Raw genomic sequence first — 18,231 nt, 5'->3', positions numbered from 1 at the left:
GCAGATTCTTGGGTCTCACAGCAGACCTACTGAGCTTAACAAGAGTCTCAGGTGATTTGCTTGCACATTAAAGTCTGACCTAACTCTTCATACTGCATTCTCTACCCTGACTGCATATTAGAGGCACCTGGGGAGGTTTTAAAACTGCTGCCTGGGTCCATCCCTGATGAATAATGGGTGGTAGGGGAGGGAGGATATGGACTTGAGCATTTCTTAAAAAGGTCCCTAGGTTCTTTTTAACAGCTGCCAGGGTTGAAAACTGTTGGAAGGAAACCTTTTCCTCTGTCATTTTAGGTTCAAGTGAGTGGGGGCTTGCGAATTAACTGACAATAGATTAACAGGAGAGAAGAAAGTTGCTCAGTGATGAGTAACTCGCTGAATAGCCAAAGTAAAGCTATATACACCAGCTTAACAAAAGGAGAGGGGGTTAGGGCTTCATACTTCAAAGTATGGAAAGTTCTTTTGGGCTTTTTGACGCTAATAGGCAGCTGGTTCCCTTTTTGGTGTTAAAAGTCAGTCATTTCCCAATCAGGAAAATCCCTCAGTGGGGTGGGCTGGTGGGAGTCAATGGCAGCTGTATTTTCAGGAGGCTCTGATTAAGTTTCTTTTTTTTTTTTAATGTTCTTTTTATGGCTGATAATCAGATATTATTAGTTTAAAGTAATTTTCATACTACCTTGGTGGGCTATTCATCTTTTCAGAACTATTACTCTAGTACCACCATTCTATTACTCTATATCATATGTATCAATATTACTCTAGTACCACCATGTTCCTCCTCGCCCAGGCTTAAAATCTCTCCTCTGTTTCCCTCCCTAATCTGTAGCGAAGTACCATCTATTCCAGTTGCGCAGTACTTTTAACATCTGTCCCTCATCTCCCTGACTGCACTAGTTAAACGAAGTTCTCCCCCATACGTACTCTCTACCACACTACCTTATTTTTCACACGTATTTCATTTATCACGCATATCAGTACCTACAATTCTCTGTCTCAAGGAGAGCTTGGATTCTAACACTGAACCCCCAGATCCTAAAACACTATCTGACAAAGAGTGGGCGCCCAAATATTTATTGACTCTCTCCCTCCACTTCCATCAGTCAAGATCGTGCCTCTTAGGTGAAATCACTTTTCTCACCATTCCCCAGACACCTTACAGATTCCTCCTGGAAAATCCTTAAGGCTCGGCTTGAACGCCAATTCCATGAAATCTTCCCTGTCCCATATAAGAGTGGTAATTCCATCCTCAGAACTTTCAGAGCATAAAGAGACGTGACTTCTTTTCAAAGACACTTAAGATAAACAAGGTCCTCCTGGATAGCATAGGGAACTGTATTCAATATCTTGTAATAACCTATAATGGAAAAGAATACATATATATAACTGAATCACTTTGCTGTACACCAGAAACTAACACAATATTGTAAATTAATTATACTTCAATTTTAAAAGACACATGTCATTTAATATCTATTTATTCAATACAAATTTATTGAACACCCTTCATGTAGCACTGTGTTAAATGATAGTAAGATACCATTCAGGCTCTCAAACAAGCTGCTCTCCAGGAGGAAGAGATAATCCTCTAAATAGGCAATTGTAAGTCAGAGGATTAAGTGAACCATGGGAGGGGTAATTAATACCCTTGATCTGACTTGGTTTTGGATTCTGCTTTTGACTCCTTACTCTGTGACCTTGAGCAAATGACTTAGCCTTACCAGGTCTTGGTAAATGGAGATAACACCAGTGCCTACCTCACTGCCTTGCGATGAGAATTTAATTAACACTTGCAAAGTGTTGAGCAGGTATCTAGTATATAGTAATCATTCAGTAATGTTAGCAAGTACTATTATGACTAACTCAGCTTTGGAAGGTCTGGAGAGGCTTCTCTGAAGAAGTGACTTCAAAATGAAAACCTGAAGAATGAGAAGAAATTAAGGAAGGGAAGGGAGGGAGGGAGAAGGACGTAAGGTTCCCAATAGAAAGAACAGTAAAGTGCAAAGGGCTCGAAGCTCTTTTTCCAGTTTGGAACCTGAACAAAGGACAAAGTGTTCTGTGTCTTCGGCAGCCCCAGCCTCTGCTGGCACTAAAAGAGATTTCACACCTAAATTTCATTTGGCCCTTGATGGCAGCCATTGGTCTGCTTTCACTTCTCCATCACTGATCAGGGTCCCAGATAAAAACCCCTCTGTGTTGTGGTGGTGGTGGTAGGGGTAGGGGTAGGGGGAGTGGTGAGTATGTGAGGGGCTCAGGCACCTGCCTCCACATGCTGGTTGGGCAGGCAATGAAACCAGTCATTTACTCTTATGCCCCCTCCTCTAGTCCCTTCACTCCCGCCTCTCTACTGAACCCAGGAATCTCCATTGCATGGTAAACAGACTCTTAAGTTTTACCCTACATAGAACTCATCCTTTGCTTCCTTACTTTAACCGTATTCTAGGGTTGTTATGTTAATTCTCTCAGCTCCAGGATGGAAACGTGAGAAAGAAGGGACCACATTTTCCCAACTCCCTAATGCAGACTCAGGACCATTAACCCATTGTGTAAAAAAGTCTTCTGAAGTTTATGCTCTTCAACACTATCCCTGAGACCTGACCCCCCACCTACCAGTCTGACCCAAGTCACCGTGCTTCCTCTGCTCTGCACGTTTGGGCTATACGGGCATTCTTGTTTTTTCTCTGACCCACAAGCAGGTTTCAACTTCGGGGTTTTTGATCTTGCTCTTCCCGTAAGCCTGGAAGGCTCTTTCCCTAGAACTTGTTATGGCAGCTCCTTCTCATCATTCAGGTCGTTGGCTCAAACGTCAGTTTGGAGAGGCCTTTCTCGACACCCCTCTCTAAAACATCATGTCCTGTCCCATTACCGTGCATAATTTTCTCCATAGAATTTACTGCCATCTGAAATTATGTATCTACTTGACTGTTTTCCCCACTAGGATGTAAGTACTGGGAGTGATGAGATATTATCTGTCTTCATCTTTATCAGCAGCACATAGAACAATGTTTTGCACGTTAAATATTGACAATAAATGAATGAATGAATATCTTAAATTAAGAGGCTCTAAATTTTAGTCAAAAGGTGTGGTCAATGAGCTCAGCCCTTTAGTATGTAAAAGCAGAAGTCCCAAAAGAAATCTTTGGGAATTTCCACTTACCATATCAGAGCCATAGACCAAGGACCATGAGTAAGGGTTTCATAAGAATCTGGAAGGTTTGTTTATTATTTACCAATCTCCTGCTATGTGTCAAGCACTGTGCTCAGGAAAGGACCAAACGATGAACAGAAAAAGTCATGGTTCCTGCCTTTGAGAATTTGCAATTTAGTCCTTTCTGAGTTCCCTTGGGTTTGCAGTAAACAGTGGTGTGCTGGAAGCTGCTTTTAGCCACCTGCAAAACCCTACTGTTAAATTTTCAGGAATTTTGCAAGCCAGTTGTTAAACACTGCCATCATTAAAAGTCAAATTATATAAACTTACAAGTAAATTATGTTAAAAACAAAGATAATATACACTCAAAACTTCATGCCTAATTATTTTACTGTGTCTTACTATTTTTTATGCTCTTGAGGTTATTTATGTTGATTGTATATGTATGGTGGAAACATTATATAGTGAGCACCGTTTCCCAGCTTCATGTTCAGTGACATCACTATGGTAGCTTGAAATGGTAGCTGTGGGGGAGTATTTACCCCAGGGAACTCGCCCAACACCATAATCATGTCTTATCTACTCACCACCCTCACCCCCAACACACACTCCCAGTAACCTATCAAGGGATAGAGTATGTGTTGGCAGCCACTGAATTAAAGAGGCAGAATCTCTAGGTCATCCTATAAAGGAAGAAGAAAAACAGAATCAGCTGGTTTGGACCTGAGGAAGGGTCCTAGAACTATGCTATAATAATAGTACTACAAGTTTTAAAGTAAATTTCTAAAACTTAATTCATTCTTTTATGTAATTTCAGAATATTATCTTTAATAACTTAAGAAAATAAATTTATTTTAGTTTTGGCTGCGTTGGGTCTTCATTGCTGCGGGCGGGCTTTCTCTAGTTGTGGTGAGCGGGAGCTATTCTTAGCGGTGCGCGGGCTTCTCATTGCGGTGGCTTCTCTTGTTGCGGAGCACGGGCTTCAGTCGTTGCGACACGCAGACTCAGTAGCTGTGGCTCGCGGGTTCTAGAGCACAGGCTCAGTAGTTGTGGCGCACGGTCTTAGCTGCTCCGCGACACGTGGGATCTTCCCGGACCAGGGCTCGAACCCGTGTCTCCTGTATTGGAAGGCAGATTCTTAACCACTGCGCAACCAGGGAAGCACCTAAAAATTTATTTTTGGTAGGACTAACGTCCAGATTCCTGCAAGCCATTCCTGCAAGACACTAGTCATGGATAAGAACTTGGAATCTAGAGCCACATAGCTCTACCAACTTACAAGCTACCTGACTTTGGAAAAGTAAATTATCTTCTCTGATCCTGTAATCTCGTTTTTAAAATAGTCCCTACTTTATGGAATTGTTAGAGGGCCAAAAGTTCTTAGAACTTTAGTTGGTTATTGTTATTAAAATATTATTATTATTAAAACTTTAAGCAGTTACTTTCAGCTCTTTAGCCTCGCTGAAATTTAGAAGTAGTCCAGATATGTTGCTATGTTTGGTTTTTAATAACCAGTGCTCCAGTTATTCAGGTAAAGAATTTAAAACTCCTAGAAGGTACTTTGTAAATCCTAACCTTCCCATCTAAAATAGGTGGGTTACTATTAACACGCCCGGCCGGGAGAGCTCTAATCTAAGTTTGATCTCCTAGCCTTCGACGCCCAAAGGTGGGATAAGTACGTTTCCTGGACCTTGAGCTCTGATACGAAACGGAGCCAAGGGACGCCAGCTTGGTCTCCGCAAGGCAGTCACGTGGGGTTGGGCCAAGCCCAGCCCAGCCAACCGTTCCGTAAAATAGGCATCTGCCCGGCGTGCCTCCATGTGAAGACAGCCACCATCCGCGAGCCTACGTGTGCGTTCGCTTGTTCCTCTGAGTTCGCGAATTTTGCAGGAGCCGACCGCTTCCCGCCCAGGGACACACCTGTCCGTGACCGCACTCTTATTGGCCGGGCCCCGATCTTGGCCCTGTGGCGTCAGCGGCAGGGGCTTGTCCTTGGCCGGAGAGCCTGGGCCAGAGCCGAGTGACATCAGCGAGGGCGTTCGGGGCACTGAGCAGCAGTGGGCGGGGCTTGCCGGAAGGTGTGCCGGGGGCTGGTTGGGGGCGAGGCGGCGGGGCCTGGGCGGGGCTAGGCGGCGGTGACGTCATGGGGCGGCGCGGCGGGGCGCGGCTCGCGCGCCGGTAGGTAACCGCTGCAGGCTGCGGTGCTCACCCCAGGCGGCGAGCCGCACGTAGCAGCCTCTCGGTCGTCTACGTCCTGCGCTGCCTATCATGTCCCTGAGGTGCAGCCTCTCGCTTCTTCTCCGTACGCAAGCGCTCTCAGTCCCGAAGAAGTCCGTCCACTCCGTGGCTGTCATTGGAGCCCCATTTTCACGGGGACAGGTGAGAACTGGGACCTGGCACCTCGGTGCAGGATTCCCGCCCCCTCACCCCCCAACCCCCTCACCCAAGCCTGGAGAAATCGGGACCGGTGGGAGTTACGGGGAGGCGAGAAGAGGATGGGGAGAAACGAAGAGGGGACGAGGAGGTGGATTCCCGCGATTGGGCACCGGGAGAGCACGTGGGATTTTCCTCGGTAGAAGGAGGGAGGGGATGAGGGCACCCGGTTTGCCACGTGGGCAGGGGACAGCGGGCTGGTGAGTTTCTTCGGCCTTACCCCCGAGGAGCGAGAAAGTGGTGGGTTCCGCTTGGGGTGATGGAGGAGAGGAAAGGAGGGAGAGGATTTCATGGAGGGGCTGGAAGAGGAGAAACCGACCAAAATCCCCGGTGGAAAATTGAGGGAGGAGAGGTTAAAGAGAGGGACCGAGGATTTAAGGCTCCAGGGTCCATTCTCAGAAAGAGAATTAACTGGAAAGGAAATTGGTGCTTGCCTCTCTAGCGGCAGGAAGACGGAAGGGCCTTTTATGTCCTCTCTTCAAAGAAACAAACCTGCAGTCGTGGGAGAGGTCACTGGAGGAGAAGCCGGGGCTCGGCCCTGGCCTGCGACACTTACACCCAACAGCCAGATTCTGACTTGGCTCAGCCCCTTCCTCTGTCTTGCCTCCACTTGCCCTTCCCACAACGAGGGGCTTGGAAGGTTGATCTGAATCCAGTGATTGTTGTTTCTCCTCCTTCCCTGCAAGTGTTTGAAATGACTAGACCTCAGGTGAAAAGAATAAAAGGAAGGGCTGATGCTGTCACAGGTTTTCAGAGGGATCTGCTGGGAACTAAGTATAGCATTGCAGACTTCTGTATTTTTGTGAGCTAAAGTGGTCTTATTTTCTAGTCATCTTCCCTCATATCTGTGTAATTTATCTTACAGAAAAGAAAAGGAGTGGAATATGGTCCCACTGCTGTAAGAGAAGCTGGCTTGATGAAAAGGCTCTCCGATTTGGGTAAGTGGCTGGATTTTAGAAGTCTGAGGGCTGGTAACACGCCAGTTCAGAGTCTTATTCCCTCATATCCAGGAAGTGCACAGCGTCAGCTGTGTATCTGGAAAGCATTTCCCATCCTCCCTTGGATTCCACATGCAGCTTAAGATCTATGGAGGAGTCTCCAGGCAAAGTCTTCTTGCAATAAAGAGCCTGTGTGGAAGACAAGGAGGCGGAGTGAGGCAGGGCCTGGAACAAGCTGCTAGTGACTGCGAAGTGGTGCTGAGCATGCTGGCTCTCACGCCCACCGTGCAGTCAATCTTTCCCCAAAGTTCTAGCTTTCCTCAGTCAGAGGTGCTTATGATTCATCCGTCTAACCAGCTTCCTCTCTTCGAGTCATTCGTTTCCTCCTTAGGTTTAAGAACTTTCTATTACTGTAAGCAGAGCCTTAGGTCCGTTTTCTCCAAACTTCCCTGATTATGAAAATCAGTTGGTTTACTTGTGAGAAAGAGAGATTCCTAGGCTTCTCAGTGGATGAGTCTGGTTTATTGGCTCTGACGTAGGACCCAGACACGTGCATTTTCACAGGCACCCCAGGTAATCAAAAGTAACGTTGCAGTCTTGTAATCTGGACAGTACTCTAAATGTACAGAACCAGAGGTAAATCCAACCCAGAGATAAATGCCATTTATATAGTAAAGGAAAACCCTTTTAGTAACAGGGTACCAAATTCCAACACCCTCATGGTAGGCAGGTTCTTATATCTAACCCAAATGTTCCTAGCTGCTGTTCAAGGCCATTTCCTCTATTTTATTAGGGCCATTCACATATCTCTTCTGGAGCTATAAAGTGCAAAAGGCATGGCAGTAGGGAACTATAGGTCCTGGAGATACTAATACAGAATCTAGGTGAACTACAAATCCCCTGCCCGTGCTTGCTTTGAAACCGCCTCTGCTGATCATTGAGCCCATTCCAGGGGTGGGTTATCTCCCTGTAAAACAGGAATAATGAAGTCACCGTGTGTCTTCCGTACACCTCTGGTTACATATAGATGTGGTGTCTTGATTTGAATACTCAAACCTTTTCTGTTAAATAATAAAGAGACCCTACTGAAGAAGGAACTATAATTAATCACTTTAATAATTCTCCAAGTTTACCACCAAAGATGAGAGATAAGACTTACACTTAATGTGTCGAAGGTCACCTAACGGGAGGAAGTTGTCCCCCCTCCCCCCGCTTATAAATGAAGATACTGTCCCTTTAAATCAGCTGTACACATTGTTTTTAAAAGCATAATTTTACACTGAGGGAAAGCAATTTCTGCTAATCACTATTTTTTAATACCTGGTAATCCTGCAGCTCATCTGATAAACTTATGAGCCTGGCTTTGCTCAAATTGCCTGCTCATTGTTCTATTCTGTCTGAAGAGACTTCAGACTAGATTCAATTGTAGCCTCTTACACAGGGGACATTAATAGTATCCAGCCCAGGCTGCTGAATGAGGGGGAAGGGAACATTTATAAGCAGCTTCTCTTACTCATGCTTTGTACACCTCCTTTCCTGCCACAGCTCCTGGTATTTTTCCACTCCAACCTGGGGAAGCCATTCTCCCTAAAATTCCACTCCCTCAGATACTTCCTGTGTAAATCTCCAACCTAAAGTGATGATGAAGCTTCAGTTTATTTGGTCTCCCCTTTAATTTTTTTCAAATAGTTTTCGTTTTACAATTTATATCCTTACCCTGTAGCCGATTGGCAGTCCGGTATCACCAGCAGTCTGAAACAGAATCTCATCGCATGTTAATAAGATTGTGGCACTCAGCAGGTTTCCAGCATGTGGTTTCAGCTAATCTCCAGAAATACGTTGGAGAAAAACACCAAGAGAAGTTTCAGTTGCTCTATTCTGAAACAGCACCAAATAAGTGGCATGGGTCAAATTTCAAGGGAGAGAAGACCCATGGAAAGGTAGCTCACAAATCCCTTTGTTCCTTGCCTTCTGCTCTGATGTCACAGGCTGCTGGTGTTGCCATGGCATCAGTTATACTTCCTGTTCTCTTGAATGAATATATTTGCCTTTGTCTGGGTTTTTTTTTCTTTCCCCCCTGGGCTTAGTAAGGACACTCAATGGTTCCTCTCTCAGGTAACCACTTATTTTAGTATACAAAGAGAGCCTGAGAAACATGAAGAAGTAACTGCTCTGGCAAGGCGTAGGTGCAGTGCCTCTGCCCATGATTCTGGTTAGCTCTTACAGCCACGGTAATTTGCCTTTTTTTTTTTTTTTGCGGTACGCGGGCCTCTCACTGCTGTGGCCTCTCCCGTCGCGGAGTACAGGCTCCGGACGCACAGGCTCAGCGGCCATGGCTCACGGGCCCAGCCGCTCTGCGGCATGTGGGGTCTTCCCGGACCGGGGCACGAACCTGTATCCGCTGCATCGACTGGCAGACTCTCAACCGCTGCGCCATCAGGGAAGCCCAATTTGCCCTTTTTTCTTCACAAGTAGGATGAGTGTTCTGTGGGTAAGATAAACAGTTTGTCGTGTCTGTCATTGTAATTATGGTAATTTGACCCAGCTGTGGTACTGAAGCGGTGACGGCCTAAATGAACTGTATTCCTGTGACCAGCCAAGGGTCCTGGAGTTCAGGAAGACATATGGGAGCTATTCTGGCTCCCCTCAACTAGGCTAGGGACATTTATTCTTCTGCTCCATTTGGTGCTCCATGAGAGAGCAGAGCAGGCAACTCTGGCTGAGATCCAAGAATCTGAGCTGCTTCAGCAAGAACCAACAGAAAGCCTGAGATAGTTTAAACACAGAGGGGTGAGAGCTGTTCATTTGGAACAGATTGATATGTGAGTGCAGGGGTCTGTATGTGCTCTCAGTGTTTGGTAGAGAACAGCAGCCGTCACAGATTTCGTTTTATGACAGTGATGCTTCAGCCTGGCTCCCATCCTACCATCACACGGAAACCACTCTGATCAAGCTCACTGATTGGTCAGCCTCTATTTTGCTGGACCTCTCTACTGCACAACTGACCACTTTGTTCCTGAAATATTCCATTAGTCAGGACACTACTCTCTCCTGAGCCTCCTCTCCATTGCCTGGTCCTTCCTGGACTCCTTTTGGGGATCCTCTTCTTCTTCCCAGCCCTCAAATGCTCGTGTCCCCAGTGTTCCACCAGCTTTGTTCTAAGTAGCCTCATCTCACTGTCCCAGGTGTCTCAGACTCTACAGGTTCGAAACAAAATTCATTATCTTCTCCCTCAAATCTGCTTGTCTTGCTGTCTTCCCATTGTCTGTTTCACACTATCACTCATTATCTAGTTACTCAAGTCAAACTCCAAGACCATCAGAATTCTTTTGTCGTCCCTTTTGTTCCTTACTTCTGATCACAAAGTCTTGTTGACTTCTTTTCCTCCTTCTAAATGATTAGGGTCCTTTCCCGTAATGGCCCTGCTCTAGTTCTGTCCTTCTCACACACAGATCTAATTTTCCAATAATGACTCTTGTCCCATTTTGCCTACCTCAGTTCATTTTTTACTGCCACCAGACTGATCTTTTTAAGACTATTTTTCTCCTTTGCTTAGTCTTTCCATGGCTTTTTACATGCATCCATGCTTCTCAGTCTTGTCATTCATATACCATCTTTGCTGACTTGCCATATTATTTATTTTGGTGTTTTTCTCTAAATTGGCTTTAAAGCTTTATACTTTTAAAATGTAGCCTGCCCCTACAGTAAACAATGAAATCTCAGGCTTGTGCTAGATGCATTTTTCTAATAAATTTTCATTTTACTAGTTTTACATTTTGGTATTTGACCCTCAACCACTGGTGGTATGTGTTCCATGCTTAACAACCAGTAAGACAGATCCTCTACAATTTGACCCTCTTTTACCTCTTTAGACTTCTCTCCATCCACATTCCACCTCATTTGTGTTGTAACTGGGGTTGTGGGCTCTTGACCTAGGCTCCACCAACAGAAACACCCACCCTAAACCTTGTCTTGACATTTTGGAAGAAGGGGCAATAAAGAATTCATTCTGTGATGGGCAGTTGTGGCGGCAGTTCCAGCAGTAGCTTCTGTCCAGTGTAAGTGGGGTCAGCCATGCAAGCTGCAGTACTCCTTTTCCTAGTAGTGGAGGTGACAGCAGCAGTGGTATCTTCACTGGAGCAATCTGCAGTGTGACTTTTGGGGCCATTATTCCTGGCAGTGCGACCTTTAAACCACATTTTGGTCCTCTTAAGGTGATTCTGGGAGTTACCCAAATAGAAAAAACTGCTTTTCTTTAAATTAGCTAGAAAGGTTTCTGTTGCTTGCAGCTTAAAGATCCTGACCGATAAAACAGTTTACAAATTCCAGTGAGAAATTACCATGTGGATTAGAATATGCAAAGCCCTCTCTCCCCAGGCCCTTGATAATAAATTCTTATTCTTTTGTTGGCTTTTTTCCCCTAGTACTGACACAGTCTTCTTGTATGTTAACACAACTCATTAGGTTATGCTTTCTTTGGTCTTTAATCTAGGAGTATGTTTTAGTCCCTTTGGATTTTAGCAACTCTTTGTTCTCTTGGTGTTCTGATTTTTGAACTATCATGTTCCTTAATACAAATTCTGAAATAACAGCCTAAAACCTTTTTTTAAAAATTTTTTGGCCGCACCACATGGCACGTGGGATCTTTGTTCACTGACCAGGTGTCAAACCCCACGCCCCCTACATTGGAAGCGCGGAGTCTTAACCACTGGATCGCCAGGGCAGTCCCAAGCCTAAAGCTTTAATTTAAAACATCTTCAAGTTCTAGGCATGCCTGACTATAGTAAACAGACCTACCTTAATGTGTTACTGTGACTTAATTTCACTTTCAATGTTCTATATCTTAAGCATGGTGGAGGTTACAGGACTACATATATCTGCCAAAACTCATTGCACTTAAAGTGTCAATATAAAGTATGCATTAAAGCTGTTTAAACATTTTCAGGTTTATTTTTTCTTAGCAGCTTTCAGTCACTAAAAACTATAACAAGTTCGTTGTTTGTATATATTCAAAAAATTTGAGCACTACTAAGCTTTAGGTACTAGGAATACAATAGTGAACAAAACAGAAACACCTGTTATGGAATTCTCATTCTAATGAGGGGTGGTTGGAAGCAGATATAAGTAAAACATACAGTATTGTCAGACGTAATGAGCGCTATAGAATAAATGAAAGCAAGGGATGGGGGATAGGGTAAGCATTGCAGATGTAGGTAGGAGGGCTCACTGAGGAAGGGGTCATGTGAGCAGACCCTTGGGAGGTAAGGAAAGGAACCATGTGCATATTTGGGAGAAAAGCATTTCAGGAAGAGGGTAAGTAAAGTGCAAAGACCCTGAGATAGAAAAGTGCCTGGAATTGTTCAGGGAACAAAAAGCTGTTCCTGAGGTCTTGCCAGTGGTTATCCTGTGGGGAGGGAAGGGCCTTTCTACACTCTTATCTCCAGTTTTTCAAGAAAAGCCAGAAATCTGGGTTTTTACGGGAGATTTAAGAAAAATGTGATATTCATAAAATGGAGTATTGAGCCATAAAAAGGAATAAATTGCTAGTTCATGCTACAAAATGGATAAACTTTGAAAGCATTATACTGAGTGAAAGAACGCAGAAGACCACATATTGTATGAATCCATTTATATGAAATGTCCAGAATAGGCAAATCCATATAGAAAGTGATCAGTGGTTCCCAGGGGCTGGGGGGAGAGGGAATGGGGAGTGACCGCTAATGGGCACTGGTTTCTTTCTGGAGTGTAATAAAGCTTTTCTGGAATTAGTAATTTGCTAATGCCTTGGCAAAAGCATACATCACTGATGAACCTCAATATAGGTAAATCTATTATAGATGTTTTTGGGATTTGGCAAATTTCAATGTAACCATATCTTTCCTGCTTAGAAGAAGGCAGCAAAGAATTTAACTTACATCTTATATTTCAAAGTTGTTTGATATCTAACATTTACTATGTTCTAGGCACTATGCTAGGTTCTTGCTATTATGTGATTTTTTTTTTTAAACAAAGTTTGGGATTATCCATGCATTTTATTATTATTTTTTAAATATTTCCTTATTTATTTTGTTGCACCGGGTCTTAGTTGCAGCAGGTGGGCTCCTAAGTTGCGGCTCAAGTGCTCCTTAGTTGGGGCTCACCAGCTCCTTAGTTGTGGCATGCAAACTCTTAGTTGTGGCATGCATGCGGGACCTAGTTCCCTGACCAGGGATCGAACCCTGGCCCCCTGCATTGGGAGCGTGGAGTCTTATCCACTGCACCACCAGGGAAGTCCCTATTATGTGATTCTTAATCTTAAGAGCAAATTATGATACCCATTAGGATGGCTAGCATGAATAAAACCCCAAAATAACAAGTGTTGGTGAGGATATGGAGATATTGGAACCCTTGTGCACTGTTGGTGGGAACATAAAATCATACAGGTACTGTGGAAAACAGTGTGGAGTTTTCTCAAAGTTAAAAATAGTTACTAGATCTACAAATTCTACTCTGGGCATATATCCAAAAGAATTGAAAAACAGGGTTTCGAAGAGATATCTGTACACCCATATTCACAGCAGCATTATTCACAATAGCCAAAAGGTGTGAGCAACCCAAGCGTTCACTGATGGATGAATGGATAAGCAAAATGTGGTACAAACATACAATAGAATATCAGCCTTAAAAAGGAAAATGACATAAGCTGTAACATTGTGACCCTTGAGAACATTATGTTAAGGGATATAAGCCAGTTGCAAAAAGACATACTGTATGATTCCACTTATGAGGTACCTAGATTAGTCAAATTCATAGGGACAAAGTAGAATGGTGGTCCAGGGACTGGGGGAAGAGGAATGGAGAGAGATGGTTTAACGGGTAAAGAATTTCAGTTTTGCAAGAAAGTGTTCTGGAGATGGATGGTGGTGATGGTTATGCAACAATGTGAATGTACTTAATACCACCTCATGGTTCAGATGGTTATTTTTATGTGTATTTTACCACAATTTAAAATTAAAAAGGAAACACTTAAAAATAAGTTAGAATAGAATATTCTAAGAACAAGGAAGGTCACTTGAGGTTGTAACTTCTTAGGGACATAATGCTGTAGGCTTGAAATTTTTTTTCAGCTTGTTATTTAGCACATTGTTCTATAAAAGCTGAGAATGGAAAAAAGTAAAGTATGGCCTGAAGTTCATACAGTCAGCAGTAGAAGTAGTTGAGAACCTCATTTCTTACCATATACAATCTAGCTCCTCAATTGGTGCAGTCAGCTGCCTTCTCAGCTCTTACCATGGTTGAAGAAACTGAGTGGCACCATCATAAAGGTACGGTCTCCAACTTCTTCCAAAAATCCTGTTTCTCATGATGGCTATTTCAAATCTGTACCCATAATCATCCTGTTTTTCCAACTCAGGTATGAACTCCTTAACTTCTAGCTCTTCTCCCCATCATCCCCCAATGAGTTGTATCGACAAAGATACTATTACACTGTCCTCAGAGGATGAGGTATCCGGTCCTTCCTGTATTAGGTAGGTACAATTGCACGTGATAAGAGCCCCAGATAAGCGGATTAAGAAAAATAGTTCACTCTCTAGGAAAGAGTCTAGAGAGAAGTCCAGAACTGGCTTGGAGGCTCAGTTCATTGAAGTTCAGTTCCTAGATTCTTGTTTTACTGCACTACCAGCAAGGCCTCTGTCTAGTGGTCCCAGATGGCTGCGGCCTCATTTCTGGCAGCAGGATGGGAAAATCAACCAACAAGCGGGCTAAGGGAGAACTTGTGCTTTCCCTTAAGGAAAGTTCCCAGGACACTGCTGCAGGATACCTCTGCTTATCCTTTTGGCTTCAGTGGGTCACGTGGCCACAGCTAGTTGGAAGGGAAGACGGTGAATTTAGTCTCTTCTAAGGGGTCGTGCCCCAGCTAAAATCCTCTGTGGAGGAAGGGAAGAGCAGATATCGGACAAGTGGCTGTCAGCCACACCATCTCCCTGTGCTCTAGATCCCATCCCTTCCAGGCTCCCGAGGGTTCTTGTTCCAGCACTGAGCCCTTGTCTCCCCTCGTTTCTCAGCGTCTCTCTACTAACCTGTCCCTTCAGTAAGTAAGTGCAAATCTTGCCCACCTCCCATCCTCCTCTGCTGTATGTAGCCTTCTAGCTCTTGTCCAGTTATTTTGTTTCTCTTCAGAAACAAAATAACTGGCTTCCCCACTGCCTTTTCACAGGTCAACTTGCTATAATCAGGGGTCCTGGGCCATCATTGCAATGAAACTGGTTTTGCTGAGGTCTCTGACCTCCTACTTTTTAATATGGTGGACCCTGCAACATTCACTTTCAACACTATTAACCATCTTATCTTATTGAAACTGCCACCACTCTCTTCTGATTTTAACTCTTCAGGTTCCTTTGCTAGACCCTCTGCTGCCTACCCCTTACATTTTAGTATCCCTCAGGGTTCTGTCCTTGACCCTCTACTTCATGCTGTCTCAGTTGGCCATTTGTCCATTTCCACGGCCTTCCTGTTACCTGTGTGCTGATGCCTCCAGAGCTTTATCTCCAGCACTTATTCCCCCTCCCTCCCAGCTCCAAACCTGTATACCAGCTGGCTTCCATGTATCTTCTTAACATTTTATTACAGGAGTGTTCAAACATAAGAAAAGTAGAGATGGTAACATAATGAATTTGATAGCTATCACCTAGCATCAATTATCTATACCTGGCAAGGTTTCTCACCCCACCTCCATACCTTTTGAAGCAAATCACAGACATCATTTTGTTTCATCTGCAGATATTTCATTATATGTCTTCAAAATACGAGAATGCTTTAAAACTTAACTACAATACCGTTATCACACCTAAAATAAATTAATATCAAATACCAGTATTGGGAAATATAATTTTAAAAAATCTCCCATCTGAGAACCTATCCACAAAGGTGGTAGAGAAGGAAAAACAGTTTATTATTGAATAAGCATTAAATCGGGTGATCTGATAAAAGACTGCAAAGACAAATCTTACTCTTTTCTATAGCCAAGCAGGTGCAACACAATCCATGTTTTCAAGATTAATAACTAGTCCTCCAGTTAGAGGACTTTGATAGTTGACTTTCTGTCACATGTAGCTCATCCTAACTTTATCATGGAAATTGGAGTGATTACCGGTTAGCTGACTGGCTTTATCTGGAGGGGAAACAAACTTCTCCTGTCTTAAAGCGGGGAGGTAGTTTTTTGGCAAATTGAAGCAAGGGACCAACCACTCATACACATAGAACTGGGAGGTTGGGGACCTAGATGTTTGTATTTCAAACAGTGGTTCCCAAGTCCTTGAGGAGACATTCCTGGGTTGTGAGGCCTATTTAGTCATTATAAAGATTACGTACATGTGAAAAGGACAGAGAAAGAAATTCTGAAACACAAGGGAGGAGAGAAGCTTTTACCCTTATTTTCAACAGAGATAATTAAGTCTATTTTCAACTTGTATCTGCCCTTACACCAGTTAATGTTCACATTGCCCGACTGATTTACACTTTTTGTGTTTATTTTTTTACAGTTTGAGTTTGGATCCAAATAAGGTCTGTATTGTTATCTCGTAAGTCCTTTATAAGTCCCTCCTGTTTTCTTCCTTCTTCCTTGCAGTTGATCTGTAGCGGAAACTAGGTCATTTGTCTGTAGAATCTCTCAGCTTGTATTTTGCAGATCACATCCCTGTGGCATCCTGTGACATATTCTTTGTCCTCTGTATTTCCTTTCTACTGGTTATTGGATCTAGATCCTTGGTCAGATTCAGGTCCAGTTTTTTTTTTCTGGCAGTTCTGCTTCGTAGGTGGTGGTGTACACTTCCATCAGAAGTGATGTCATCAGCCATTGAACACTGCCTAGATCTGAGCCATTAACTTGTTTCCACGTATCATCAACAGGATAGTCTCTAACGCCCCAATATCAGAGTATCCAAAACTGAACTTACCATCATCTCCACTCCCTTCTCCTGTGGTTTCTCATCTCTGATGGTAGCAGAGCCAGAAGGCTGGAGGGCAAACATTTTCTCTGTCCTCCACACCCCTCTAAGTATTGCTGGAATCTTGTCAGTTCTGTCTTGTCTTTACGGCCCCTCTGGGAGCTGCTCTTCTGCAGGCCAGGCCATTTTCCAGAGGCACCAGATCACTAGATTAACAGTGCAGATTCTTTTTTTTTTTTTTTCAGATTTTTTTTTTTTTTGGCTGTGTTGGGTCTTCGTTGCTTCGCATGGGCTTTTCTCTACTTGCGGCGAGTGGGGTCTTCTCTTCGTTGTGGTGCGCAGGCTACTTATTGCCGTGGGTTCTTGTTTCGGAGCACGGGTTCTAGGCGCGCGGGCTTTAGTAGTTGCAGCACGCCGGCTCAGTAGTTGTGGCACGCAGGATGGTGCAGATTTGATTTGTCACCTCCTGACTTGAACCTTAGTAGCTCCCTGCTGCATTTAGGACCTGGGCCCTGCCCGTTCCTCCTTCCTCATCTCTCTGCAGTCCTCCCGGATGGACCCTGGGCATTGTTCTGTAGGGCTGAAGGTATTATGTGCTTCTGCTTGGCAAGCCTTTCCCCTTTCATTCCTGGCTAAAACCTTCAGGATTCAGGTACTGATGCTTCTGAGAAGTCCCCTTGGCTCATCCTGGGTCTGAGTCAGCACCTTCCCCTGTTCCCATCACACCCTGTGCACAGTTGCATCTTCGCAGTTTGCACCGGCCTGTGCTTTCCCTGCCTGTCTTCTGACCAGGCTGGGAGCTTCCTGAAGACTGCAACCAGGTGCACAGTCAGCACAGTTAGCTTTTGTTGAAGGACGAAATGGGGCAAAGCATCCAGGCTTTCTCCTGGAACTTCATTCACATCGTGATCCGTGGGATTTTCCCGGATCACTATTTCCTTACTCTCAAGATGGTTTGTTCCTCAGAAGCCCCCTGGTTTCCCAGATTTTAAAAATGTTTAAATTGAATAACTGTCATATATCAAATTTTAAACTCTTACAAGGTATTGGGCTACCAGTTGATGAATTTAGTCAAGCTAAATGTCGGTAAGTAGCAATGACTAGTTTTTGCCTCCTTTTTTGAAACATACTTATTCCAGGACCTAAGTAGCTAATGATGACTGCTTCAAGCCTCTAGTTGCTTTAGAAAGGAGTGGCATTACTCCTTTAATATCCAAAATAGCACATTCAGAGGCTTAGAACCTAAGGGGATTACTGTAGTTGGTTTAAATAATTTAATCCTTGAATAAACTTCCTTGTCCCTATTAATGACCAAGCTCTCTCTCTTTTTAAAAATAAGTTTATTTATTTATTTATATTTTTGGCTGCATTGGGTCTTCGTTGCTGTGCGGGGGCTACTCTTCGTTGTGGTGTGGGGGCTTCTCTTGTTGTGGAGCACAGGCTCTAGGCTCGCGGGCTTCAGTAGTTGTGGCATGTGGGCTCAGTAGTTGTGGCTCACGGGCTCTAGAGCACAGGCTCAGTAGTTGTGGTGCACGGGCTTAGTCGCTCCGTGGCATGTGGGATCTTCCTGGACCAGGGCTCGAACCCGTGTCCCCTGCATTGGCAGGCAGGTTCTTAACCACTGCGCCACCAGGGAAGTCCCCCAAGCTCTCTTAATAATGAGGGTGTATTCCTATAATAGGTGTGGTAATGCTAGTATCTGAAGAGAAGAAAGCATCTTTTTGGCCCCCTCCTCTACCCCAAGAAGCCAGAATCACAGAATAGGAAAAGAAGTAGAAAATACCTTCCT

The 18,231-nt window shown here is 44.1% G+C and overlaps 1 protein-coding gene across 2 annotated transcripts in view; it reads left to right on the top strand.

Moving 5' to 3' along the window:
* The first annotated feature begins 5,187 nt into the window (after positions 1 to 5,187).
* The window catches only part of ARG2 (arginase 2), a 27,542-nt gene continuing 14,498 nt past the window's right edge, over positions 5,188 to 18,231 (top strand). Inside the window, exons 1-3 of one of the 2 annotated variants that reach the window (XM_065900293.1) lie at positions 5,188 to 5,223; positions 5,360 to 5,524; positions 6,444 to 6,516. In XM_065900293.1, the coding sequence (XP_065756365.1) occupies positions 5,414 to 5,524; positions 6,444 to 6,516 (184 nt within the window). In that variant the 5' untranslated portion in view covers positions 5,188 to 5,223; positions 5,360 to 5,413. Of the gene's footprint in view, positions 5,224 to 5,328; positions 5,525 to 6,443; positions 6,517 to 18,231 lie in introns of those variants that run through there. The other variant, XM_065900301.1, reaches the window with a different exon arrangement.

The sequence above is a fragment of the Phocoena phocoena genome, chromosome 2 (genome assembly GCF_963924675.1).
Source record: "Phocoena phocoena chromosome 2, mPhoPho1.1, whole genome shotgun sequence".
Taxonomy (NCBI): domain Eukaryota; kingdom Metazoa; phylum Chordata; class Mammalia; order Artiodactyla; family Phocoenidae; genus Phocoena; species Phocoena phocoena.
The sequence above is the reverse complement of the archived record's forward strand: the minus strand, read 5'-3'. Positions and strand labels throughout refer to the sequence as shown.